At 44.2% G+C, this 27027-nt stretch overlaps 1 protein-coding gene across 4 annotated transcripts in view; it reads left to right on the forward strand.

Annotated features, from left to right (window-relative positions):
* The window catches only part of Camk1d (calcium/calmodulin dependent protein kinase ID), a 393094-nt gene that overhangs the window by 134854 nt on the left and 231213 nt on the right, over positions 1–27027 (forward strand). For 3 of the 4 annotated variants that reach the window (XM_047520560.1, XM_047520558.1, XM_047520557.1), the window contains exon 2: positions 23651–23782. The exons of the other annotated variant lie outside the window; for it this stretch is intronic. In XM_047520560.1, the coding sequence (XP_047376516.1) occupies positions 23651–23782 (132 nt within the window). The remainder of the gene's footprint in view (positions 1–23650; positions 23783–27027) is intronic. 4 annotated transcript variants of the gene reach the window in all.

The raw sequence follows: 27027 nt of genomic DNA on the forward strand, positions 1-27027 counted from the left end.
TAATATTTCAGAAGATTCTAGATACACTGATGCTGATATCTGATTTAATTTTATTATACTTAGCATACTGTGCACAATTTCATTTCTTTAAAAAATTTAGGATTTGTTTTATGATCCTTAATGTAGTATATCATGTTGAATTTTCCATGTGCATTTGAGAATACTGTATATTCTGCTCTTGGTGGGTAGTTTTTGATAACTGTCTTTTGGTAATATGTAATAATGGTATTCAGAAATTCTACATCTTTGCTGATTTTCTGTATAGTAGTTCTATTTATTACTGAGAGAGGAGTGTTAAAGTCTTCATTCATTAAAGTATGTTAGCTTTGTCCTATATTTCTTTTTAATTCTATCAGCCTTTTATGTATTTCGAAGTCTTGTTTTTAGGTATATGCACACTTAACATTTTTATTCTATTAGCATTTTATGACAGCCTTTTTTGTTCCTGGAGATCCTTGTTCTGAAATTTACTTTGATACTTCTATCTAGCTTTTTTTGCTTGGTGTTTATATCATCTTGTTAAGTACACCTTGTCTATATAATATTTGGATGTTTTTTAATAGATAGTCTATAGTTGAATCTTTTTAAAAAAGTCCCATCTGAAAACATTTGTCTTTTAAATTGGTATGTTTGGAACATTTATTTAATGTACTTATTAATGTATTTGCATTTAGGTCTACTGTTTTATTATTTGGGTTCTGTTTTTCTCTTCCAGTTTTTGTTATTCTGTTTGCCATTTTCTATCCGATCTTTATTTGGATTATTTGGTATTTTTAATATTCCATTTAGATTTTTGTCTTGACTTTGGGCCTCCTCCCCTTTTAGCATGTGTGTGTGTGTTTAGGGATTATAGCATATATGTACCCTACATTTCCATGATCTACTTTGGAATAGTATTTTATCACTTGAATAAAATTCAAAAGTTATATAACAAAATTAATTCCTTTATTGTCTTCTCTTTATAATTGTTATATTATTATATCTACATATATTATAAATCAGTTTTAATTTTTGCTTTCAATCATCATTCTAATTATATATCATTTATATTTGTCATTTGTTTATTCAATTTAGATGGTATAAAGTGCTGTAGATGACCAGTGTTCATGAGTGTTCATGAGTAGATCTGTTAGTCTGTTCTCTAAGGTCATTAGAGATGAACCATAGAGAGCTGAGAGGTCTTCTTTTCAGGGGCTTGAGGTCATACACAAATTTTGCTTCTTGTCGCTGAGCAAGGAAGGCTATCTTTTAAGCAAATGCAGTTTTAAAATATGAGTGTCATGGAAAATCATGGAGCCCTTGAGTTAATACATACTGTAAAAGTTTTCCTGGAAGGCTAGGTACTCGTGAGCCTTTCAGGATATATATGGTGAAGTGTGGTCATGAATAGATGAATACCTTTTTTCCCGTGTTACCCCAAAGTGAGTGAAGATCCCTGATCAGGAGCCTATGGAGGCAAGGTTTTGGAAATGGAAATAGCTTAAAGGTGAATTTTCTCCTGCATACTTGCTATGTAGGAGAAAGTTTATGTGTTGCAACCTTAATTCCCAGTGCAATGGTACCAAGAGGCGGTGGGACCTCTAAGGGTTGGTTGGGCCCTGCTGGCTCCATCATGAGTGGAAGAGTACTGTTCTCAGGAGTCCTCACAGGATGAGTGACTTTGTTATGTAAGCAAGTTCTTCTGCGCACCATGTCTGATCATCCACTTTTCTGCCATGATAATTCAGAATGGAAGTCCTCCCTGGCCACTGTAGCATTGCCTTTAGACTTTTTCAGCCTCCAGGATCCTGAGCCAAGTAAACTTCTATTGTTTAGAAGTTTCCTAGTGTCAGTTATTCTGTTAAAGCAACAGAAAATGGACTAAAATGATTCTTATGAAAATGACATTTAGCCAGCTGCCCACCACAGATCAGGCTGATTAATATACATAAGCATGAAACATTAATTGCAATTCTAAGAAAAGGAATAGTGTCCCTCTTCTACATATGTGGACACTGAAGTTCAGGGTGATTATTTCCCCCAACTTGCACAGCCCATTGGCACTGGTGTTGGGATTTGTATCCAGATGTGGCTGAACCCAAAGACTGTGTGCTACTAAGCTCTGCTAACTTCTGGCCTGGAAGGCTGTTGGCATTAGCACAGGGGATGCTGAAGCTGCTACCTTCGCGCTGGGGATGGGGAACCTCAGGCAGGCTGCCGTCCAGGTGAATGTGAACCTCTTGTTTGGGGAAGGCACTGGGCTGAATGAGCTCAGGGTTATAAGCAGCTGGATCTTTTGAAAATCCTTCCACCTTTCTTGGCTCCATTTCCTTTTGTGGGAGATGAGAACACTCAGCTGGGTGATCTTGCTGGCTCATCCAGGGCTTGGAAGTTAGTGAGCTCTCCTGCAGTGTGGGAGACACTCAGGTGGGAAATTACAATTCACAAAGGCACATGCTAGTAGGTTTCATGTAAGATAACAAATGGAGAGGCACCAAGGTCCTGTTGTGATTTTTATGGGACCTGAGGGAATTTACAGGGGTTCTGGGAGAATCTTCCCGTGACCCTGGGGAACTATTTTTGCATATTGCTCTTTGTACCCCTTCCTTCTCTCTACACTGCAGTTACAAGCTTCCTTCCTTCTTGCTCCATCACTAAAGTTGGAGACTGAGATAATCAGAAGTCTGAGATTGTCCAGCAAGGAACAGTTTGAGCATGGGCTTCAAGGACCCTAAATGTAAAGTTTCCCCTGTAGAAAATCCAAGCAGGAGTGGAGGCCCACGTGACGTTTCCATGAACTTCAGCACCACCATCTGTACAGAGGCGGCCACGGTTCCATGATGACAAGTTGATACTTGTTCTTCAGAAATATATAGCATATAGTTTGTTCCCTGGCATCCATGGGGGCCTTGTTTCCAGGACCCCCATAGGTCCCAGACTCTACAGATGCTCAAATTCCTAATGTAAAATGATATGGAATTTTCCTATAACCTATACGATCCTCCCATATATTCAGTTTATCTCTTGATTACTTATAATGCCTAATTCAATGTAAATGCTGTGTAAATAGTTGTATTATATTGTTTAGAGAATTATGACAAGAAAAAGAGTCTGTTCATGTTTAGTACAGACACAACTTCTTTCTGAATATTTTCAACCTGCAGTTGGTTGAATCCATGGATGTGGGGCCTGTGAATTCTGAGGGTTGAGTCTGTATCAGGGACCTGGTCAGGCAGAAAGTGAGGTTGCCAACAGCCTGCCCTGAGTGCACGCATCCCCCTCCTGCCTCGTGCTAAAATGCAACCATGGTTGCCAGGGACGTGTGGAAATTACCAGAAGCAGAAGATTCTGAGTACCTAGACCTCACTCATCTGTATGCATCACATTTGCTTAGACATATTTTCTGTGGGCAAAGTCCAATTATTTGGAAGCAGGTTTAATGATGAACATAACGATGACTGTCTACCACTGTGAGCCCCACAGAGCAGGGGAGACTCCCGGGAGTCATCAGAAAATTGAGCAAAACCAAACCAAACCTCCCATTTTGCATGGGACAGCATGGCATGGCACTCCTTTAAGGCTAGTCTTCCATGTTCAAATGCAAAGTACAGAAAGCAGACTAATTATAGCTGAGGAACAAGACTTAAAATTGCTGTCCCCTGACTTGACTTTGCCTTTCTTTGTTTCCTAGCAATAAGGTTCTCATAATATTCTCTCTGGGTGGGTCACAGACTGAAAAATTGCTTTTGCTGACTTTCCTCACGGGGTGGTTGATGTGGCAAATAACTGCTAGATGATGAGGTCAGGGAATTGGTAATAGAGGCAAAGGAGGTTTCCATCTCTAATTGCAAAGATTTATAATCCAGGAATCAGAAACGTCTCCTGTAGTTAATTTTTGACAGATCCCTTATCCACCTCTTCCCAATAAAGAATGATTCCAAATGATACCCAGGGGGAGGCCTGACCAGTCTGGCCCATCCCTTCTGCTTGGCAGTCCCCTCCCTGGTTAGGTTATTGAGCAATTAAATCATTTCTATAATAGAAAAAGTCTGAATTTTTCCAATCATGATTGACTTTCCTTTTCTTAGTTTCCTACAGCAGTTTGCCTGATTTCTTCTTCTTCTTCTTTTTTTTTTTTTTCATTTAACAGATAGCATATTGATCACTTGGCCCAAAGAGTCATTTTCATTAATTTTCAAGACCAACCTTTCTGACTGCATCTCCTTGTTGATTGACAGACACTGGTGTGTCTCTGCTCAGCTCCTCTTGGATTGCTTATCTGGTTGTGAGATTATGTGAATGGACGGAAATGCCCCACCCCTCCCTCCGTGTGCAGCCTTGTGGTCAGATTCTGTAATGTGACACAGTTCTCCATAGACCAACCAGTCATGTCATGAGTTAATCCCTTTACAGCGTGATTCTTATGCCAGAAACTTCCAGTTTTGTTTACTATGAAATCACAATGTAGACACTGTTTTTTTTTTTTTTTTTTTTTTTTTTTTGTGCTTTATATTTCATGTTCTTCTTTGCATAGTTCTGATAGCTCCATGTTCCATGCCACAGAGCAGCCAGGAATGTGACCTCCTCTGTTCCGCCATCTTGGAAAACCCCAATGGCTCCATGTTATCTACTGCCCACTGCTCTTCAATTTTACACAGCCCCTCTCTATGTGGGAAGTCTTTAAGACTATTTTATTAGTAAAGAGGTGAATTTGGTTGATAGTAACAGTTCCTGCTAATATAGCATTTATAGTTTGTGGGTTTATTATTTCATGTAAAAGAATTTGAAAAATAGGTCATCCAGGGCTAGTATTGAGGCTCAGTGAACATAAGGAACTAAATATGTTTCATTTCCATTAGAAAGAAACTTGTGTCCTCAAGGTTATAAACTCACTGCTGGGGATCCAGCCATCATGTTCTTATTCTAGATTAAGATAAAGGACAAGGGACAAAAGAATATCCCTGATAGCTGAATCGGCTACTTTGAAGGAACTTTTCTGTGAGCATCACAAGATGACTTTGTCTTCAATCTCATTGGCCTCCATGAGCTTTCAGAAGGAAGGGAGGAAGGAAGGAAGTTGAGTAATCTTGTAGCTTGATATATTAGGTTCATAGTAGTTGTTGTAGCAAATGATCCTCCAAATTTTAGTGGCTTATCAATAGGCCTTGCTTTTTCTCTCACTGGAGTCCAATGCAGATGTTCTTTATTGGCAATAGGTCTTCACACGAGGGACTAAGAGACCTGGGCTTCTGTCTGTGGCCCTCTCTCCTATAGGACCTTGAAGTCCTTTGCATTTAGGGGGAAGGTGGTGAACCAGGATGGAGAATCACCTGTGAGAGGTGTTGGTGCGCCAGACGGAAGCTGCATCCTTCACTTACACTCCATTATCAGAGTTCAGTCACATGGCCGGATGGACCTACAAGACTAGGAACTAGTCTACCTCTGCCTGAAAGGCATTAGGATAAGCCGAGGCACCAGGAATGAGTAACTTGAAAGACAAGAACACGTGGAGGGTCATTGATCTTCAGTAGAGCATTTGACTGAGTCCAAGCAAGTGCTCTTTAGGAAGAAGAGTCCCAATGCCTTAGCCACACTGTTGTCACGCATAAGGAAAATCTGGGTCCTTTAAAGAGTTCATGATGATTGCATTTCTCACCAAAAAAATAGAACGAAAATGTTGGAGATATTTTAGAACCTAACCCTAACCTGCTAGGTCCTTCCACACCATGTCCCAAACCTAATTCAGGCTCCAAGAACTTCCTGTCATTGCCACCAAACTTCCCTCTCATTCTGTAGTGACTTGTTTTTATTTGCTCAGATCTCCTGGACTTCGTTTTTACCTCTAACCACAGGAGAACAGTGACTTCATTCTCCCTCTCCATCATCTTTACGGTGAGCTCTTCCCTTTATGCTTCTTCCTCTGGACAAAGGCTCAGTGAGTCCTCCATGAGATCTGCTCAAGGAAATAACAAGGCCTGGAGTTAGGTACTTTGAGTTAGTAAAACTGTCTGGCCAATGTCCAGAGGCCGTGCTTAGGATCTCAGGGCCTCTCATTAGGTTCTGACGCTCAACATCACCTCACGAACTCTGCCAGCCGTGGCAAGGCCTTCATTTCCGTAGGTCAAAGTTTATTCTAGAAGATTCCTGTTCCTAAGAGTGGATCACTTTGTGACAGCTCAGTGCTTGAGTTTGGCCTGGTAAGCTTTGGTTCTCTCTGCCTGGGGTCCTTGTGATGATCTGTGACTATGTTTTGTTGGAGGGCTTAGGACTTGTTAGAGTAGTCAGGATTTGCTGATCACTCTAAGTAGTGAAGGTGTGATCTTCCTCTTCTCATTTAACCTTCTCCAGGACCTCATGAGATCTGTGGTGTCATGTCTCCACTTACAGACAAGGACACAGGCTCAGAGAGGTGAAGCCATTTGTCCTGGACACTTCCAGGAGTAAAAGTCAGGCCTGTTCATTGTTGTCCTGGGAAGGTAATCCCAAACTGGGATTGTCCTAAGGGAACCAGGGTGGAGGGTCTCCTTCCCTATGTGTCCTCCTTCTCTGAAGTTTCCTGAAGGCACCATTGTCTGGTATGCCTTCGGTTAATTTTTTTTAAATTATGAAATATCTCAAATTTACCAAAAAGTACAGAAAAATAAATGAACAGACTACCATGTACCCACCACCCAGATTGAGTAAATGTTAATTAACATTTGTCATATTTGCTTCAGATTTCTAAAAAAAAAGCTATGGATGCACTTAGATACCACTGTATCCCTGAAACCAGTTCATTTGCTCTTTTGTCCCCTGGGGCAACCTCTACCTGAAGCTGGTGTGCACCCTCATTGGGTGTCTTTTTTATTTTCATTACATATGTTTATGTGATGTGTCCGAATAATGCAGGGCTTAATGTTGTGGATATGTGTTTTTTTGTAGATGTGCATAAATGGAATATTCTGTTGTCCTTTTTTTCACTCATTATAGGTCTATTTTTTCCCTCATTATGTTTTCAAAATTTATCTCTGCTAATACATGTAGATCTCATCATTTAATTTAATGGCCATAGATTATTCCATGGAATGACTATACTACAGTGGGTTTTTCTTGTTCAGGATACTTACACTTGGGGTGTTTGATCCACCTAGATAAGGATATATAGCTGGGACGTCTTATGTAACTTAATACCTATTATGTTTTATGGACATATCATATCCCATGGTATGGTTGATCCATTCTACTCTTAATAAAAATTCATGTTTTAAAAATTATTTTTCACTTCTTATACTGCTTCAGTAAGCATGTTTATACATATATCTCTTTATAATGCTTTTATTTCTGGAAGAGAGAGTTCTTAAAATGTAACTTGACAGTATTGCCAGATTAGTTTCCAAAAATGTTGAAGCAATTTCTACTCAGCAGCTTTCCCACATAGATTTACCTTTTCTCAACCTGCTGAGAATAAAGCTGTCTTATCGAGGTTTTAATTAGCATTTTTGGATTACTAGTGAGTTTTGCGCCTCAGTGAGTATGTTCCTTGGCCATTCTGTGGACTGTGTATTTGTATCCTTCCCATGTGGGTTTGCCCATGGAGAGTCTCTGCTGGGCTTGGTTTCTCTGAACAGTGCCTGAAGTTGTGCACACGGCACCCTCAGTGGGGAACCTGTATGGTGATGGGTATTTTAACTCTTTGTTTATATTTTACTTGTAAGACTTGAATATTTTCTTTTTTCCAGTAAGATTTTTAGGTTTTGTTTCTTGCTCAGGAAGATTAATTTACATGCGTCTTCTCATTCTTTGCTCCTAAAAGTCTTTAACATTTTTATTGTTTTTTTTGGTGAGAAATGTAATCATCGTGAACTCTTTAAAGGACCCAGATTTTTCCTTCCGTGTGATTATAGTATGGCTAAGGCACTGGGACTCTCCTTCCTAAAGATCGCTTGCTTGGACTCAGTCAAATGCTCTACTGAAGGACAATGACCCTCCACGTGTTCTTGTCTTTCTCCTTTTTAAAATGTACACTTTGATCTTCTCTGTTCAAATATTGTGAGCCTCATGGAGAGAAAGAGCCACGGCCAGTCAATGGCTGCCCTCCCAGGGAAGGGAGATGTACTTGGTTTAGTTAGGTGGGTCTGGTATCTTTAAAAATCAAGTAAACAAACCTGACCTTTATAGTCACCCTTGATATTTACCCTTAGGAAAGATGCCGAGCTTGCAGGGTCCCAGAGACTGAAAGGTGGTCTCTTAACTCTGAAGTCTTAGCATTATGGGAGATTGAGACCTGGTGATCTGCTCCTGTAGGTGAAGTGAATGGAGCTCCTTTGGCTGGGAGGTGGATCTGATTTAATGAAAACAATTGGTAAATCTAGTTTATGTCCTAAGTATAATTTTCAGAAGTGCTTTGTATCCACATGGGAAGGATGCAAATACACAGTCCACAGAATGGCCAAGGAACATACTCACTGAGACGCAAAACTCACTAGTAATCCAAAAATGCTAATTAAAACCTCGATAAGACAGCTTTATTCTCAGCAGGTTGAGAAAAGGTAAAGCAAAGGGAAAAAGAAAAGGAAAATAGCAGTATTATGTTTTTGTTGGGTGTGTGGTTTTGATACATTTCCAGAACCTTCCTTTGTCCATAACATGAAATGACTTTTGCCACTGAGGATGAAGTGCCAGTTCTAGGAAGAGCCTGAGGAGGCGCGGGCCAGTTGCTAGGTGTCCGGCAGGTTAGTGATGAGATGCAGAACAGCATTATCATTCTCCGGGCGTCCAGCGCTGTGGCAGGAGAGAGACCCACAGCCCGCGTGTGGGAAGTGGAGTGGTGACCCAGGGCGAGCTTTCCTCACAGGGACGCCAGCTTGAGGGCCCGCTTGGGGTCCCCCCTGCAGCGCTTGACTGAAGGGAGAGCCCGGGGAAGGAGCCTCATGTCCCTCTTCCAGGTGACACAACTGTGGCAAAGAGAGACGACTCCAAACAGCTTCTTGGGAGAATTCAAGCAAGAGCAAGGGCCTTTTCATAGCCCAGCAAGGAACTTTTGACTAAATTGGCATCAATTTTTCTTTATAGAGATACTGAAGGAAAAAAAAAATTATTCAGTGATGCCTGTGAAAGAAAGGGGACTGGGAGGCCTATCAAGACTCTTGTGGCAGGTGAATGTCCCACTGCAGCGGCGTCTTGCAGAGGATTTGACGGACAGGTGGGACCCAATTCCAAGTACAGCATGGGCAAGGGGACTTGATGGCCAAGGGGCAAGATGGCAGTCAGCAGGTGGAAAACTTGGAAGAGGAAACATCAGGGCTGAGGGGGAGTCTGGCTAACTCAACCCATCCTTGCTGAAGGCAGGCCAGCGAGACCAGACATCACCTGAGGAAACCTGATCAGGTGGACAGGTGATCAGAGGTCCAGAGCAAGATTCTTGCCCAAACTGGATTTTACAAGAAGGGCAGAGATAGGTCCATAAGAAAGTTCAGGAGCCTCACTAATGTTTGGCTAAGTAGAGTAGCTGTCAGGGAACATGAGAATGATTAATTAATTCAGCTAGAATTATGGCATTTGGGAAGCCAGTGCTGGCCTGGATTCTTTTTCTTTTTTCTTAGCTCTACACAGAAGGGAAACAACTGTGTGCTAAAACCAGTGGATTTGTACATCTCTCAGAAAAATCCCTGCCTCATCATTGCCGTGGCTACTGCTCCTGAGGGTGCTTGGATCTCCTGGACCCCGATTCTTCCCTCTTCACCTAACTCCTGGTACCTGGCCTCCTGCTCTGTTAACCAACCAGTGCCCTCACCAGCCCCAGGCCTTCCATGTGTTGCTCTCCCCTTCTGGAAGAGTCTTCTACATATGCCCATGGTTCTCTGCTTGTTCCTTTCAGGCCTCAGCAAGAGGCCTGCCCTGGTTACCTCTTCATTACTGCAGGTCCATCTATAATTGCCCCAATCTCGCGCTATGTCTAGCTCTTACCCACACCTGCCGTATCTGTTATATGTGAGGAGCTCATGTTGAAACTATGTACAGTTTCCAGTTCCACTCAGGACTTCCACTGGGCAGTGCTCATGTCTCCAGGTGGCACATCAGCATGTCCCCAGGAGATACATGAAGAGAGGTACATTGCTCTGTCTCCTAACCTGAAGAGGTAACTGCCCATGGGCCCTCAAGCACCTTAATAACGGGCCAATTTGGGAGACACTTCTAGGCAGTTGAGTGTTTTAGAGCTCTCAAGTCATCTGCCTGGGAATCTCACTGTGTTGAGTTACTGTATTTTTGCCTGAAATCTCAGAGCGGCTCATCCTGTGTGTCAAGGAAACCATTACTTGCTGTTTGCCTTCAAACTGAGCCTTTCTCTGTCCTATGGGGCCAAGCAGAGCAGCCTGTGCTGCTCTGGACCTGGGGCCTCTAGGGGGTCATGGTGTTCAGGCCACGGTTCAGTCCTTTGGGGCCTGTTAAGACCAGAGTAGCCCTGTTCACACCCACCTTGCCTGGGATGGGTCTTAGCCACCATGGACAAGAGATTGAGAAAAATGCAATGAACAGTCTCTCAGGATCTGTCCTTCATTTATTTGTCTCAGGGAGCCATCTTTTGTTTTCATAAAGAGCTGAAAGGCAGACTTGCTCTTCTTTTTGGCTAGGAATTACGTCCAGAGTCAGCACCTGCAGCAGTCAATTGGTAGTCCCGGTGTGCGTGTGAATGAAGAGAAACAAAGCTTTCGCGGCAGTAGTGAGGCCTGTGAGGCACGAGAGTTCCTTCCAGCCACGATGCTGTTAATGTGATTACGTCGTAGAAAACGTGAGGGCCTGTCAGTTGCGCTTGAAGATGAAGTTGGCTCTATTAATCAGGAATTGAAAAATGAGACATGTGGGCAGTTTGGAAGGAGGAGGAATGACCACATGGGGCAACGCAAGGGTCAATTTTGCATCTATGGAATATTTGTGCTGTTGAAAAGAATGAAAATTACGATGCAGAATTTTAAGATTCAAGACAATGAGGTAGGGGCTTGATTCTGAAACGACGGGGAGGGACTTAGGAACAGAACAGAAAGTCCAGCTGAAAAACACTGCCACATTCCTCGAATCGAGAGTGCGGGCTCATGGAAGTAGGAGGGAAGAGGCCCTCTACCTCCTGTCCTAGGGATCTGGAGTGGAAGCCGGGTTCCATTGGAGGGTCCGTAAGAAAATTTCAGAGGTTTCACCTATCATCACCCAAATTGCCACAGGATGAGAATTTGGACACTCCCCACCCCGCTTTTTTTGGAGAGGAGAGGAAATACAGTGAAAAAAATATTCTCTGCACCTCACTTTTTTACTCTTTCTGAAGTGTGAGCACCCAGAGAGGTGGCATGGTTTCAAAATGACAGAGAATGACTTTCACATTAAGCCAGGTTTAAAGTGTCAGTTCAGTATGTGATGGCAAAAATTTTAGCCTTATTGAAACTGGTTTCTCAGCTGTAAAGTGGGCATAATGATTTTATCATGCAGGACTTAGAAATTAGAAATTGTAGAAATTGGAAATTGGTTGGTGAACAGTTTTTAAAATTAGGTTTTAATACAGTTGTGTGTGTGTGTGTGTGTGTGTGGTGCTAGGGATAGAACCCAAAGCCTTGTGCATGTTGGGCAAGTGCTCTACTATTGAGCCACACCCCTAGCCCTTAATAAGGCTTTTAATAAACAATATTGATGATTATGATGATGATGGCGGTGATGGTGATGGTGATGGCAATTATGATGATGATGATGAGATGGTGGTGGCGGTAGTGGTGGTGATGGTGATGGTGGTGGCAGTGGTGATGGTGGTACTGGTGATGGTGGTGGTGGTGGTGCTGGTGATGGTGGTGCTGGTGATGGTGGTGATGGTGATGGTGGTGCTGGTAATGGTGGTGGTGGTGGTGATGGTGATGATGGTGATGGTGGTGATGGTGGTGGTGATGGTGATGGTGATGGTGGTGATGGTGGTGGTGATGATGGTGATGGTGGTGGTGATGGTGATGGTGGTGCTGGTGATGGTGGTGATGGTGATGGTGGTGCTGGTAATGGTGGTGGTGGTGGTGATGGTGATGATGGTGATGGTGGTGATGGTGGTGGTGATGGTGATGGTGATGGTGATGGTGGTGATGGTGGTGGTGATGGTGGTGATGGTGGTGATGGTGGTGGTGATGGTGATGGTGGTGGTGATGATGATGATGGTGGCAATGGTGATGGTGGTGGTAGTGATGGTGATGGTGATGGTAGTGGTGGTGGTGGTGGCAGTGGTGATGGTGGCGGTGCTGATGGTGGTGGTTATGGTGGTGGTAATGGTGATGGTGGTGGTGGTGGTGATGATGGTGGTGGTGATGGTGGTGGTGATGGTGGTGGGGATCGTGATGATGGTGGTGATAGTGGTGGTGATGGTGATGTGGTGGTGGTGGTGATGGTGGTGGTGATAATGGTGATGGTGGTGATGGTGGTGATGGTGGTGGTGATGGTGACGGTGGTGGTGATGGTGGTGATGATGGTGATGATGGTGGTCATGGTGGGGATGATGGTGATAGTGGTGATGGTGGTGATGGTGGTGGTGATGGTAATGGAGATGGTGATGGTGGAAGTCCAAAAGTAAGTCTTTCAGTGCTGGAGTCCAGATGCAGGTGGGGCAGTGCTCCTTCTGTAAGAGGTCATCCCTGGCCCTTTCTGACTTCCAGGATTGCCTCCTTTCCTTACCTCATGGCTACCTCCCAGCTGTGACATCACTGGGGCCTCTGCTGGCCTTGTCACATCTCTAACCCTCCTGTCTTCCTTTATAAGGATCTTTGTGATCACATCTACTTGAAAAAATCTGGGATACTCTTCCCATATGAAGACCCTTAAATTAATCACAACTGCAAAGTTTCTCTTGCTATGTAAGGTGACACATTCGCAGGTCCAGGATATGACGTGGACATTGTTGGGGGGCATTATTCTGTTACCGTAAGGTTCTATGGCATTGTGACTATAAATGATGTGAAACACACACACACACACACACACACACACACACACACACACACACGTGCACATTCTGAGCACTGTGCTTGCTCCCCATGCCTTTGTCCCCTCTGATGCTCCTCTCCTGCATGTGTTATCCATCCTGTTAGGGACCCCCTGGCCCTGGAACACCTCCTCCTTGTCCTCTTTCCTGTCTTCCTACCTTCTGTTATTTTCGTCCGTTGAAACATACTCATTCTTCAAGACCCATTTCAAATTCCCCTTTTCTGTGAATGAGTCCTCTAGTGCTATTTATGTTCCCGCATGTTACTTATGAATGGCCTCTATGAAAAAAAAATTTTCTTCAAAAAGCTACTGAATTTCTTCATCAGCGAAGGTGTCCAGCCTAAGTGTGATCCAGGCTCAGAGGTCTAACTGACCAGTTCACAGCAGCCCTCTTTAGATGGGTTATTTGTACAGCACGAAAGGTGAACTTGGCTATAGAACAGGATTGTCACTGACATTTTGTCAATGTGACATAGCTAGTTGATTAATCCAATTATAATATCTAGAACAAGGCTTTAATTAGCCAGAGAGTCATTTTGCATAGATTATTATTGATTATTCTGATCTCTTTTTTTTCCAAAATGTTCTTTACTTCATTAACTTTAAATGGAAAACTGTGTGCACCTAATAAAATGGGTAAAAAGTAGGTCTTCCCTTGAGCCTTATGCTCAGGCCTTTCCCCAGAGGCAACTGTCTTCCTTTACTTCCACTTTCCTGAGAGTGTGCACCTATGTACGTGCATGCGTTTTATACAAGGGGGGGCATAATTCACTGAATGCTCTGCACCTTTATTTTTTTCACTCAATATATCTGGGGGATAATTCTATATTAGAACACATAAATCTACTTAGTTATATTAAATGGCTGATTATACTCCACTGTATTTTTGGATTGTCATTTACTTAATTATTGATGTCCTTATTGATGGACATTTAGGATCTTTCCAATGTTTTGCTCTTTCAAGCTTTTGTTTATTTTTATGAGACTGTTGTTCATATTTTCTTTCTTTCCTTTTCTTTTTCTTTCTTTTATTTTGTGCTAGAGATTGAACCCAGGGGTGCTTAAGCACTGAGCAACATCCCCCGCTCTTTAAATATTTTTATTTTGAGACAGAGTCTCGCTAAGTTGCTGAGGCTGGCTTTGAACTTTCGATCTTCCTGCCTCAGCCTCCTCCGGAGCCACTGGGATGACAGGCATGCGTCACTACACCTGGCTATATTTTCTTTACATAGATTCCTCTTTCATGTAGTCATCATTGTATCTACGAGGACTCTGTTATTTTTATGAGTGAGCTTGGAATATTAAAGGGTACATCAACGTGTGTTCCATTAGCAGGGAGCTTAAAAGAACTTTTCTTCAACTTTCTTGCTGAGACATCTGCCCTGAGGAGAATAAAATTAAGCCTTGTGGGGGTGTTTAAAAGAAGGGGGTCCCAGTGAGCGACCATGACCTGTGAGAGGCAATCAGCTGGGGTGACTCTTGAATATCCTGAGCCATCCCTGCTGGGGGGTTGGGTTTGTGCCCACTGTTTGATGATGACAGTCACTGTTCCCTACCAAAGGGGCCGTGCATTTGGCCCTAGGAGGGCAATGAACCTTGGCAGCTGTCGGGGAATGAGGACCTGATTGTCTGCCAGGTCTTATGTCCTCGTCAGAGGAGGCAGGGATGAGGAAGGGAAGAGAAAGGGTGACTGAAGAGCCACCTCTCTAGGGAGAAATCTTCCTCACAGATCTGGGAAGACCCTGGTGCTAAGTGCCATCTGGGAGTTGTGCACCATCGAAGAAAAGTGGTGAATGTCCCCAGGCTCCGTTTCATCCAGATCATTCCCTCTGTCACCCGAGTAGAGCAGAGCTGTGTGACAGGCGTGTGACGGGCCTTTCAGGGTTTCTAGAGTTTGAGGCGGTGGTTTCAGGAGATTCTATAATTCCAGAAGAACTGCTTCTTTATCCTGCCACCACCTCCCTGAACCAGACCCTGTTGGTGTGATAAGAAAAAAGGGACTGGCTCACTTGGGTTCCAGATCAGCCTTTGACAAGGGACGTGAGTGAGGACAGCCGAGATGAAGTGTGGGAGAAGCCGAGGGGTAGGTTGGGCCGGTAAGTGGAGCGTGCTCTTTCAAGTGTGGCGGTTTGCATTCATTTGGAATTTATTTGTCTCCTGCGTTCGGATCAGTGACTCTGTGAACAGTAAAGATTTAGTGCCACAGAAAAACCTTCAGAAACCGGAGATGTCACGGACGATGACGGTGCTGGCATTTTGATGCCTTCCCCCTGTGACAAGTATCGTTATAACCCAGACCTGCTCCAGTGACTTTTTAGACACTCAGATGTACTCGGGATGAGAATCGATCCGGGCAAAAACCAGGCTAATCGCATGAATATGTAAGGATGCCTTGTCATGGTTCTTGAAGCCATTGGGGAAGGTCGCTTGTCCTCGTGGGCTTACTCGTCGCAGAGGAAGATGGGGATATTTCGGTGGAAAAGCACAACCCTAGGAGTCTCCTTGCTCCTCGGCGTCTATCCTGAAGTTAGGGAGCTGTCTCTAATTGGAACTGGTTGGCGAGGTACTGTCCAAATTAATAAGAGCCTCAGTTATAGATTACTTTTTAGGAAATAAAATTTTAATACTTTCAGCTTAAGCATCACATAAACTAACATATGGCTTACTACATAATTGCCAAGTGGAGGTTTTCAGAAGATAGACTTTAATGAATAGATGCTGTATCTAAATTGGATGCCAGTGATGAAATGCCAATTTTCATGCATACATATCTGTCTGGAAGGATTTTTTGTTTTTGTTTTTGGCTTGACAGGACTTTATTTTCTAGATCGGACATGGTTTTCTTTAGGTCAGTGTGCTGAATTGGCACTATAAAATGTCATTAGCGGTATGTGAGTTAGTGGAGATTTTAAACTGAAGATTCTAGCAGAAAGAGTTGTCACTTCTAAAGTTGCCTGGTTTCTGCCCAGAGAGGTGCTTAGACAGAGACTGTCTGACTCCAGTGCTGTTATTATCCATTTGGATTCTCTGGGGTCAGTAAGATTATTGTTAGGATTAGCAGACAAGTTTTTCCATTTTAAGGATTGATTCTGCTCTGGAACAATAGGTCTAAAAGGCACCTGTCTACTTCTTATATTGTCTCCAGCCAAATATCACCAACTTCACTTTTTGCTATTTTTTTGATCCATTTTTTAAAAACCAGTCCTTAATATTGTCCTGGCCTGACATTGAAGAAAATAGTATGCTTAGAGAAAAAGAGCATTTTGATTTATGGTTGGAGGCCTGGGGTAACGTCTGTAGGCTGGATTGCTTGGTACGTTAATGGCCATAGGCTGGAGGTGGTGCTGTTAATAAAGTTAATAACACAATCAATTTGATTCATATGTAGAATGACTAAAAAGCAGAAAAAGGCAATGAGCCAATAGTAACTGACTCTAAGCTAATAGGGCAGATCATTTTAGCACCATCTGATGATCTTTTGGTCTAATTTGGGATGGATATTATTGTACTGAATGGTTGGTTTCGTGTACTGTCATGCATCAAAGAGACAGCTCCAGAATTCCTGATCCTTGTTGGAAATCAGAGGAGCCTTTTAAAGGAGTCTTTTCATCCATTCAATTTGACTGACATTGTGGAGCATCTGAAAATGTGTCAGTTGTCACAATAGATTGGAAATTTAAGTTTTGTTCGTTTTGTAGTTAACTTGTTCTTATATGAGAAAAGAAATTAAATGGTGTGCATTTTAGGGTAAGGCAGCCTGGTCACTACCCTTTTATTCAATATTTGTAATTAAGAACTTAAAATTAAAGATTGTTAAAATTTGGGAAAGCAGATGTCACGGTGTCCTTTTTTAAAAAAACGTTATTAAAGAAGCAGGGTCTTGCTGTATTGCTCAGGCTGTTCCTGAACTCCTGGGCTCAAGGGATCCTCCTGTCTCAGCATCCTGAGTAGCTGGAACTTCAGGTGCATGCCAGTAGACCTGGCTTCTGCTTTTTATAATAATGTTTGCTAGTGACGGGGCGAGTTCATCAAGCATATCTATGGGCTTGGTCTAGCTCTGAGTTCTGGTCTCAGTAGAAGGCACAGATCTGGAATTAAGATACTCTGAATGGTTCTGTGAATTTTTTTAACAGCTATTTGAAGTTCACATGTCATTTTTTAGCCAAAGCATCCTCAGGGTACATGATTTGTGCTGCCTTTTCTGGGAAATCAGAAAGTTGAGGCATTCCCAAAGCCTGGCCCACATTCTTGCTTTGTGTTCCCATGGGTGGCCTGGACCCTGAATCCTTGTGTGTGCCCAGGCGTGTGGCCCACAGGGGGCGCGGTGAGTATCACCTCTGGGTAGGCCGTCTGGGTAGGTAATCGGCCATCATAACAACAGGATCCCCGACTGGAAATTGAGTGAATAAGTCAAAACAAAACAGCCTTCTCAGAAACCATAATTTATGAAAGTTAAAAGAGTAGTTGTTTAGAAATCTTTAGTCCATATAGAAAACATGACATTCCCTCTAGTCTTGGAAATTCAGTTCTCAAAAGATTGTTTGTTTTTCCTGGCTTACAATCAGAGGCAGCTGCTCCCAGGTGAGGATTTGATTTTTCTTTTGAAATGTGGAAGAAAAGGGGGGACGACTCAACTTTGGCAATTTGTATAGCTCATCTCCAGGTACAGAAAATATTTAGCATTTCAAGAATAGCTTTTTGTGTGACCTCTCTGCTAATTTGTCACAGAGATTTAATTTTGGTGGAAACTAGGTATTTTTATAAATAGAATAATGGCTTTCTTTATAATTCAAATAAATGTTTTGTCACAGCTTGAAAAAGAAGGCAATTTTCGGAATACTGGAATTTTTATTTCTGCCATGTTTTCTAATGTCTTTCCATCTATATAAAAATCTGCCTTCTCTACCGTCAAATTTTATTTATCTTATTCAGCAGAATAATGGTTTATGGGAAGAAATATTGTATCATAAATTCACAAATTTAACATTTCATTAGTCAAGACCAATGGTGATCTCAGGATCAATCAACTGTAGGTTTTTACTTACACATTCAGTCACATAAGTAAGGGTTTAAGATGGATCAAGAGGGACTCAAAAGAATTTTTATGCCTCGGGAGAAACCCTGGAGGTCCTTTCTGCATATGCCAAAGACTTGCTGGAACACAGTGGGAGGAGGAAAGAGAAATGGTTCTTCTCAACATTGAGTGGAAGGTCATTAGAGATTATTACTTATTTTCTGGATGTATAGCACAGCAGAAGTGCAGAGAGCCAGCTGGGAAACAGAAGAGAGCCCCAGATAATAGTGATCATCAAAACCGTCTTGGACACCAGCTGTTGCCCAGTACCGTTGGGTATGGAGACAGAATAGAATCAGGCCCAACGCCTGCACTCCTGTGGGCAAAACCCAGAGGACTGTGGTGGTACGTGTCAGTGAGGAAACGTAGGTATGAACCACGTGCCTCAGAGGGTGTGAGGGGTCCTTCTGTCCAGGTAAAAGGCAATCCAGACACCTCAACAGAGGACGAAATATACCTGGACCCTTAAAAAAACAATGAATGGCATTTTCCCAAGCAAACAAAGAAATGACGTTCAAGGAAAGGGATGGTGGGAAGTGCCTGAGCTACCTCGTGGTGTGAAAGGGCGAGGTGTGTACGGCGGGGGTTGAGGGTGTTGGAGGGGGTGCTATAGTGGTAGATGAGCCCACCAAGTTTGTCAGGCTGGCAAGGGCTTTGAATACCTGGGTAACTTGCAGAGGATTTGAACCTGACCCTATGTACCTGGAACCTCAAAGAATTAAACGGGATGACCACATCAGATCTTTGTTTTAGAACAGCAATTCCAGGAGCAAGCAGGAGAGCGGTAGAAGGTAGGCTTGCTGGGGGAACAGCGAGCAGGAGGGTGTTGGGCAGGTAATCCATAGGTGAAATAACAAGGACCTGACCCAGAGCCCTGGTGGGGGTTAGAAGAACGGAGGGCATTTGAGAATCTTTTAATGGAAGATCCGCATGTCTAGCTGGGTCAGTGGGTTGGCGAAAGTGAGAGGGAATCTTTTGCAAAGTGAAAAAGATTAAAATATAGACAAAGGTTAGAGGATCATGTGTGGGTAGGAGGGCTTTGAAATTAGGAAAACTATTAGAATTTTTCAGTGGTGGGAGACTAGAATAGGCAGGTGGAGAGGGAGAGAAAAGATGGATGGAAAGATGGAAGGAGAGAACCATGTCATAGAACCAAGAAGAGTTTTAGGAAGGAGGCAGAGGGTATCACATGGCACACAAAGACCAGTAGGACCAGCAGTGAGAAGCCACAGCTGCGTTTAGCAATAAGAAGGTCCGAGGGTCTCAGGCCACCTGGTTCCAGTCAAGTGGTGGTGAGAGAAGCAGTCAACTTGGAGAGAGCAGAGTAGAGGGTGTGCTGTGGGCAGTTCCAGGCATGCATCTCCAGATGCAAATGGAATTGCAGCTGCTGAGCTCCCTGCCACTCAGCTTTCTAGCGTGTGTGTGTAGTTGGGTTCATTTTGACATAATCACACCTGCATGGAATTTAATTTACTCCATTTCAGTCCCTAGTGCCCCCACTCCCTTCCCTCCCACTATTTGCCCAGGCTGGCCTTGAATTTGGGATCCTTCCATCTCAGCCTCCAGAGCAGCTGGGATTACAGGCCTGCGGTACCACCTGGGTACCCTTCAGTTAAAGGCGCAAGACCTGTGTTTTATGGCTGATCCAGTGCGACCTGCCTTGACCTCTTTGTATTTTTAAACCCTCGTTGTTCTTTGTCCCTGCTTCTGTTCCTTGGATTTTCTTTTCTGGGGTTATCTGAAGACTCTGTGGGCTCTCAGATCACTTTCCTTGCTGTAGTACTTGCCTGCCACCAGCTCCCTGTCCCTCCCTGCCTCCTTCCCCCTCTCTCTCTTACACACACACACACACACACACACACACACACACACACACACACACACACAGTGCTGTGTAATTACATTGAAGGTGCCCAAACTCTTCATTCATGAGTTTTGTTTTTGATGTTGTTAATTGGTTTCCTTGAACAGGGGAAGTGTCTTCAAGTGATTTTTGTTTATTACAGAAACAATAAAAATTTATGCTGATCTTATCCTCTAAGATGACCCCAGCTTTGTCTTTGGAAAGCTTACAGAAGATGAATGCATGTCGTTTGGCTAAATGAGAAAGTGAGTGGATTTGCAGCTTGGAAGCGAAGGCAGTGCCCCAGCCACAGGCTCCTGAGGCTGGCTGCCTGGTGGCAGAGAGCGTCAGCCCTGCATGCTGTATTGAGAAGGACCTCAGAGGGCTTTATTGTCTGCCCTGCACTACCTCTGTGACTGAGCTCACTGACATGGAGGGACGGTAACCTCTGTTACTGTACTGCACGGTTTGGGTTGTCAGGACTGGATTAGTTGATAGATGCCAGAGCACTTGGTAAATGGCAAATGGTACATGCCATCTGGTACCCTGCGATTATTCACATAATTCCTCTCCCCTCCAGGGGAGTAATGAGTGAAAAGGGTCATCCAGCTTTCCCAACGTCTCCCTTCTCAAGCAAAGCCATTGAGTTGAAAAAAGTGGGCAGGCACTCTCTTTTTATGTTTTTATTGTGGTCCGAAGGACAGAGCATAAACTTTTTCACTTTAACCATTTTGAAACGGTGCAACTCAGTGGCCTCAAGTACGTTGCCTTATTCGGTCATTGCCACAGACCGTCTCCAGAACGTGTTCGTTTTCCCAAACAGAAACTCTGTCCCCATTGTACAATAACTGTCCCTCTCCCCCCCCTCCAGCAACTGCTGCTCTACTTTCTGCCTCTGTGGATTTTACTAGTCTAATGATCTCGCAGAATGGAACCGTGGTGCAGTTGTCTTTTGGTGACGGGCTTATTTCAATGAGCTCACGTCTTCAAGGTTCATCTGTATTTTTAGCATGTGTCAGAATTTCCTTTTTAAGGGTGAGTAACATTCCATTGTGTGTGTAGACCACATTTTTTTTTTAAATGGTTTTTAGTGGTGGATGGACACCATACCCTTATTTATTTATTTATTTGTATGTGGTGCTGAGGAACGAACCCAGGGCCTCACGCGTGCTAAGTGAGCACTGAGCCACAGCCCAGCCCGATCACATTTTTTTTTTTTTTGGTGTTTTAATCCACGTATCTCTTGGTGGGCATTTGGATTGTTTCCACCTTTTGGCGGCTATGAATGGTGCTGGGAATGTGGATGCACAACTCTCTGACCAGATCCCTGCTTTCCTTTCTTCCGGGAGTGGAAAGGCAGGCGGGTCCTCTTCCTGAGATGATGGGACTACATCCTTGGCTTTGCAGCCCGACTTGGTAGTGTGGCTGGGAATTCCTGGTCCATCTGCGGCCTTCCCTGACCCCTTCCACAGGTGCCTCATGGCTGGCTCAGGATTGTCAGACCGGGGACTCCTGTACCCATCTGTGCCCTGTTTATGCTGCCCTCACACAGGGTCACAGATAGTCCCTCCCTCCCACAGTTAGGGACAGAGGCAGAGGATGGACGCCTTGATGCAGGGACACCACTGCCTCCCCCTGCCCCAGCTCCCTGCCGCAGCCCCGTACTGCTGGCTCTGGGGCCCTCCCTGTCCCTCCCGCTCTTGCTTTTCACACCTCCACCTCACTTCTTTCTGTTTTCTGGGAAGACCCCAACCTGCAGAGCCAGGAGCCACCTTCCCCTCCACGAGGGTCCCCTTTCTTGCAGAGGGACTTCTCTGTTTTCAGCCGGTCTCTGGCTGTCTGCACATTCCCCAGAGGAGAAAGCCTGGGCGCCTGCAGAGCAGGGCAGAGGCCCACCCAGCTCTTGAACTGAAGCCCTGGCTGGTAGTTGCAGCTGCTAAGGGGCTTCTCTGCCTTCTGGAAAATGGATTTAACAAATCCGACATATTCAGGAGAAAAAAAACATCATGGTGTCACCAGTATTAGGGACTCAGGTGGAAACCAAAGGAGAATGAGTGGATTATCTGGCATAAAGTCACCCAGGGTGCTTGAGCCCTGATCTTCTCCCCCTTACACTCCCTGTTCCCCCCTCTGGGGGATGGGGGAAGGAAGCATGTACCTACTCCAATGTTTGGGGTCCAGGAACCCTCTGTGAGGTGAACCCCCTCATCTGCCCCTGGGTTAGAGCTGAGGGGAGACAAGGTCCTGGACTCAGGGGAAGTCTCTGAAGTTGTTCTGAACTGGTTTTCTTGAGCCAAAGCCATTGGCAGTGACCAAGTATTATTGGAGCAGCCTGATTTTGTACATCAATGTTGTGGGTTTTTGATGTCTTAATATTTAATGATTATTATTCTGGCTAGTTCCAGAAGGTTCAAGTCTTCTGAGGGGAGAATCCTACTTGCTAATAATAATATTTGGGCAGAAGATCCTTGTTCTGACATTTTCCCTGTGGGTATTTTGTGGATCAACTGTCTTCTGCCCCTCAGGTTTGTGTAATTGGATTCCAACCTTAAAGATGGATGGACTTCTCTGTTGAGAGTTTGCATTCCAATAGGATCAGTGTCCTGAGGACCCACAGTCGGTTGCACCAACTAGACGTGAATTCCTCTCACTGGGAAGGATTTTAAAATTATGTATTTGTCTTCTTTGTCCCTGTCAGATGGGGAAGGAGAGTGAGGGTGGGTACCTTCTCCTGACTGAGCCAACTCTTTGCTCTTGACTGAAGAATGCAGCCCTGAGTCCTTGGGGTCACACCGGTGCTTCAGGTGGTTTCTATTGATGCAGCAGAGTTCATATCTAGTCATGGTTGTGTAGAAGCCATCTTTAGCCTCTCTCTGAGGAATTCAGACTTGCTTCTGAAGTTCGGGCACTGAGAACATCTCAGCGTGTGGTAGGGTTTCCCTGGCCAGTGTGCTGTGAACCCAGTCCCTGAGTCTGGAGATGGTAGAGGAGGCTGTCTGTGTGTCACAGTCCTTGGGGAGTTCTGCCCCAGTCCGAGTGTGGCACTGCTGGGCAGAGAGACGGGCTCTCTGGCTGCCAACATCCTGGGTTCAGTATGTTGCTCTGTACTAACAGTTAAATTTTTATTTTCAGGCAGGCAAGTCTTCCCTACTGTGTGGTCCTTATTTGTTTGTTTGGCTTGAAAAGGAAATAAGTTGCTTAATGAAAACTTGCCTACCCCTACCAATTAATTAACCCCGTGTCAATACTACGTGTTGCACCAGCTCACACTGTAATTACATCGTTACCTATCTGCAAGAATTAATTCAATGTTTGTGAAGCGCTTGGAAAGCTTCATTGGATGAAAGGCCTGTGGGGAATCTGGGAATTTCAATATGACTTTCCAGTCTGTGTGGCAATGAGAGGGGTTGACAAATGAAGATCAACCCTGGCTTTCTCTGCAGGGGGATCCTGTCCTGGGAGCGATCCTGTTGGCTCCGAGGGATGCCGTCATCCCTTTGTACAGCAGAGAGGCAGGTAGCCCTGCAGATGGCCAATCCATGTCATCCTCCAGTGTCCCTTTGGGCCAAACCTGTGTCGACATCCACTGTTGGTTTGCGGAGGACCCCCTTGTCCGAGAGTTTTTCTTTGCGTAGGGATGTTTGTAAGGAGCCATGCTGGGGGATCAGAGCCTTTGCTATTCTTCCTCACACTTTGGAGGTCGGATAAGAGGAGCCATCATGAAACTAGAACTCTGGACTCTAAGTCTTCTTTTTCTCTCTTTCTGTCCACAGCGGGGCTTTTTCTGAAGTGGTTTTAGCCGAAGAAAAGGCAACTGGAAAACTCTTCGCAGTGAAGTGCATCCCTAAGAAGGCGCTGAAGGGCAAAGAAAGCAGTATAGAGAACGAGATCGCCGTGCTCAGGAAGTAAGTGCCAGGAGCCGGGCCTGGCCCTCCTCCCCATGCTGCCCCTGTGTCCTTCCTCCTGCCTGCCTTGGCAGCTGGGCTTCGCAGAGGTCAAAGGGGGCCACCAGCTGCTGATGCAGATGATGACTGACATTCACACAGCACTTCCCAAACGCTTGCCATATAGATAGATCTGGTCCCTCTTGTAAAATCTGTTGGCAGACGATGGAGGTAGAGCCCAGTTGTCAGGCGGACTTGGTTTTGAACAGACCCTACCATTCACTCCAGCTGAGTGACCTGGGGCCAGTTCCTGAATCTCCCTGTAGAGTGGAGTTCACCTCCTCTCCAGAGCAGGGTGTGGTAAGGAGAGAGTGACCAGGTGCTTGCCAGGCATGTGTGAAGTGCTGACCTCAGCACTGCTACACAGGAAGGGCTCAGTGAAAGGTACTGTCGCCACTGCTCCGAGCTCTGGTATCGTTGCTGTTATTTTATAAAAGAGAGATGAAGCTCAAAACAAATCCCATGTCCAAAGCCTCATTATATGCAGCTCACATGTGCCAGAGCCTGGAACACCAACCCCTCTACCATTGGGTTGAGGCTTTGGGATATTTTTTTCCTGCTCTCTGCTGCAGACATGGCACCAGGCACCCAGAACGGTCCAGTGTTTGCCACCTACATGCTTCATCTCTTCATGGCGTTTTAGCTCTGCTCTCCATGTATAATAGGACCAAGTCAAGATCTCGGACTCCCCCTCCAGAACGTGTACACACAGACCATTCTGATGTGGACGGATCCACCCCGAGGATGATATTTTAGTGTTGCACCTTCTCTCCCCACAACATTAGAATTAAGGCGTTATTCCTTATCTCACCGAGTTTGGGGGAATGAACCCTTATATGGTACCTGCTTTTGCTTGTCTGCCATAGTGAGCTATGGAAATTTTTGAGTTGCTATTAATAAAAGACGTTCGAAATATCCTTGAAATTTTTGGGGTTTGGAATCACAACATAGCAGGAGTCTGGTACAGATAAACACAGCAGAATGGGAACAAGCCTTCTAGGGCCTCAAAACAAAATGTCACACATTCTGCATTCTTCCTGCACAAGCCATGCCTCACTTTTTGTTCTGGGACCCACAGTGCCCCACCAAACAATGCTTTGCCACCATCTGTCCAAACCCAGCACCACCAAAGCGGTCAGGATAGTCCATCCTGTTCTGACCTTTGTGTGACTCAAAGAACTTAGAGCATTTCCAATGTGTATTTCAGAATAAATGGGTCTCTGTAGCTTTTTAGTGTCAGGGATTTTGCATATTTGTTTGATTGTTTGGGTGGTTTCTAGGTTCTCTGGATTGTCTATTATGGACCAAGAGTTTCAGATTGTTCTGAGGAGCATAACAGGAAATGATTTTATGGAAGAGAGTCTGGAAAAACAAATTAAGAGCATTAGCATCAAGCAGGAAAACACTATGTTAATGAAACATTTATTTAAATTGCCCATCTTCCAATATGAAATCAGTGCTCAGAGAAGTGATTCGCTGGTGACATGAAGTTGCAGACACGTTACAGATATTTGGCATTTTAGATAGAGTTGTGAGTGGGCCTAGGGCCTTTCAAGGGTTCTACTTTGGGCACGGGGCATCTGCTGCTGAATTGAGGGTGGCACCTTTATTTTTATGTGACTCCCTTCTGGGCTTGGAAGTAAAAACACCAAGGAAGTCAATTTCTATTCTTAATGTTACTTTCCATCCATGTCCTAGGAGTCATGGATGTTTTTATAAGCCAGTCTTGGTTTATGCCACAGACACTCTGCTTTAATTTAACAGGATAGTGTCCCTACCCTGTGTGTGACTCGAATAATCACTTCCAGGGTGAGGGCTTTGAAAACCTGGGGTGCCAGGAAGGATTTGGAATAATGTGTTTTGATAGTTTCTCACTATCACTTGCTGGCATGCCTTCGAACATGACTCTTCTTTCAGGAGTCAAGAACAAAGAAATGATTTCTTGGGGGGTAGGAGGTGATTTATCTCCTGTACTGATTTATTTTTTGGTCCTCTGAAAATGTTTTCCAAGTAGAATGAGAAACAGTTCCACATCATAAGCATGTCAAAGAAAGAAAATAGTTTGGAACCATTCTTAAAACACTGTCATGGAGGCATTCATTCATTTAACAAATATTTATCAAATTCCCAGCATACATCAAGCAGCACTTCTGGACTCTGAGTTGTAGAAGCAGTTCTTGCCCTCTGAGATCTAATTAGTGCAGTCCAGTTTTAGATGCTGCTATGTAAGCATGACCAGGGGTCTAAGAGGCTGGTTTCCTAGTTCTTTTAGAGTGGGGTTGAGGACAGGTTGTGTAGATGAGGGATATCCATATAGTGATTATATTTTGCTGGGGCGGAAAGGCAGAGAACATTCCAATCAGAAGGAGCAGCCCAAACAGAGGTTAGAGATGGGTTGGGGAACTCCAGGTGGCTCATCTCACCATGAAAAAGGGTTTAAGGTGATGCATGGGGAGACCTAAGGTTGGATTGTGGAGGGCCTTGTATACCCTACTGTGCACTTCAAACTTCATCCTGGTGAAGCTACCAAGGATTTTAATGAAAGGAACCTGTGACCAGGATTTTTAATGAAGATTATTGTGGCAAAACTTAGTTAGATTGGAGGTATAGGACTTGTTACATGGAGGGAGAGTAGTTAGGAGATCATCAGAAGAATCACGAAGAGAAATGAAGAAACTGCACATTAAAACAGGGGCCATGGTGTTGGGATGGAAGAGACTGATATGAGGGGGTGAACACAGTGGTGTCTTTGGGACGTTGAGACTTGGAAGGTGTAGGAGACGTTGAGGGAGATATAGGATCTCAGGATAAATATGGATTCTGATGTGGATGACTGGATGGTAGTGACCTCATTAACTGATATCAGAGATATAAAATCAGGAGGGTCGGTGATAGGTTCTGACTTAGACATGGAGAATTTGGGGCTCTTGGGGATGTCCAAGTGGAGATGACTTGTCGAATATCCAGGTGGAGCATACCTGCGATCTGGACTTGCTGGATGTTAAAACTTTCTGAAACAACATATTAAAAAATTCTTTTGACACTTAAGTCATTGTAGATGGGGGTCCCTGGTAGACCTGCTTTTTTCTGAATTCTGCCATGTCCCCTGTTCCTTCATATATTTCCATGCTGTTTTCTTCAGAGTAGGCCAGTTTGAGAGGCTGCTTGCCCTCCCACATGCTAAGTTTATTGTAGGGTGAGAAATT

The sequence above is a fragment of the Sciurus carolinensis genome, chromosome 12 (assembly GCF_902686445.1).
Source record: "Sciurus carolinensis chromosome 12, mSciCar1.2, whole genome shotgun sequence".
Classification (NCBI taxonomy): domain Eukaryota; kingdom Metazoa; phylum Chordata; class Mammalia; order Rodentia; family Sciuridae; genus Sciurus; species Sciurus carolinensis.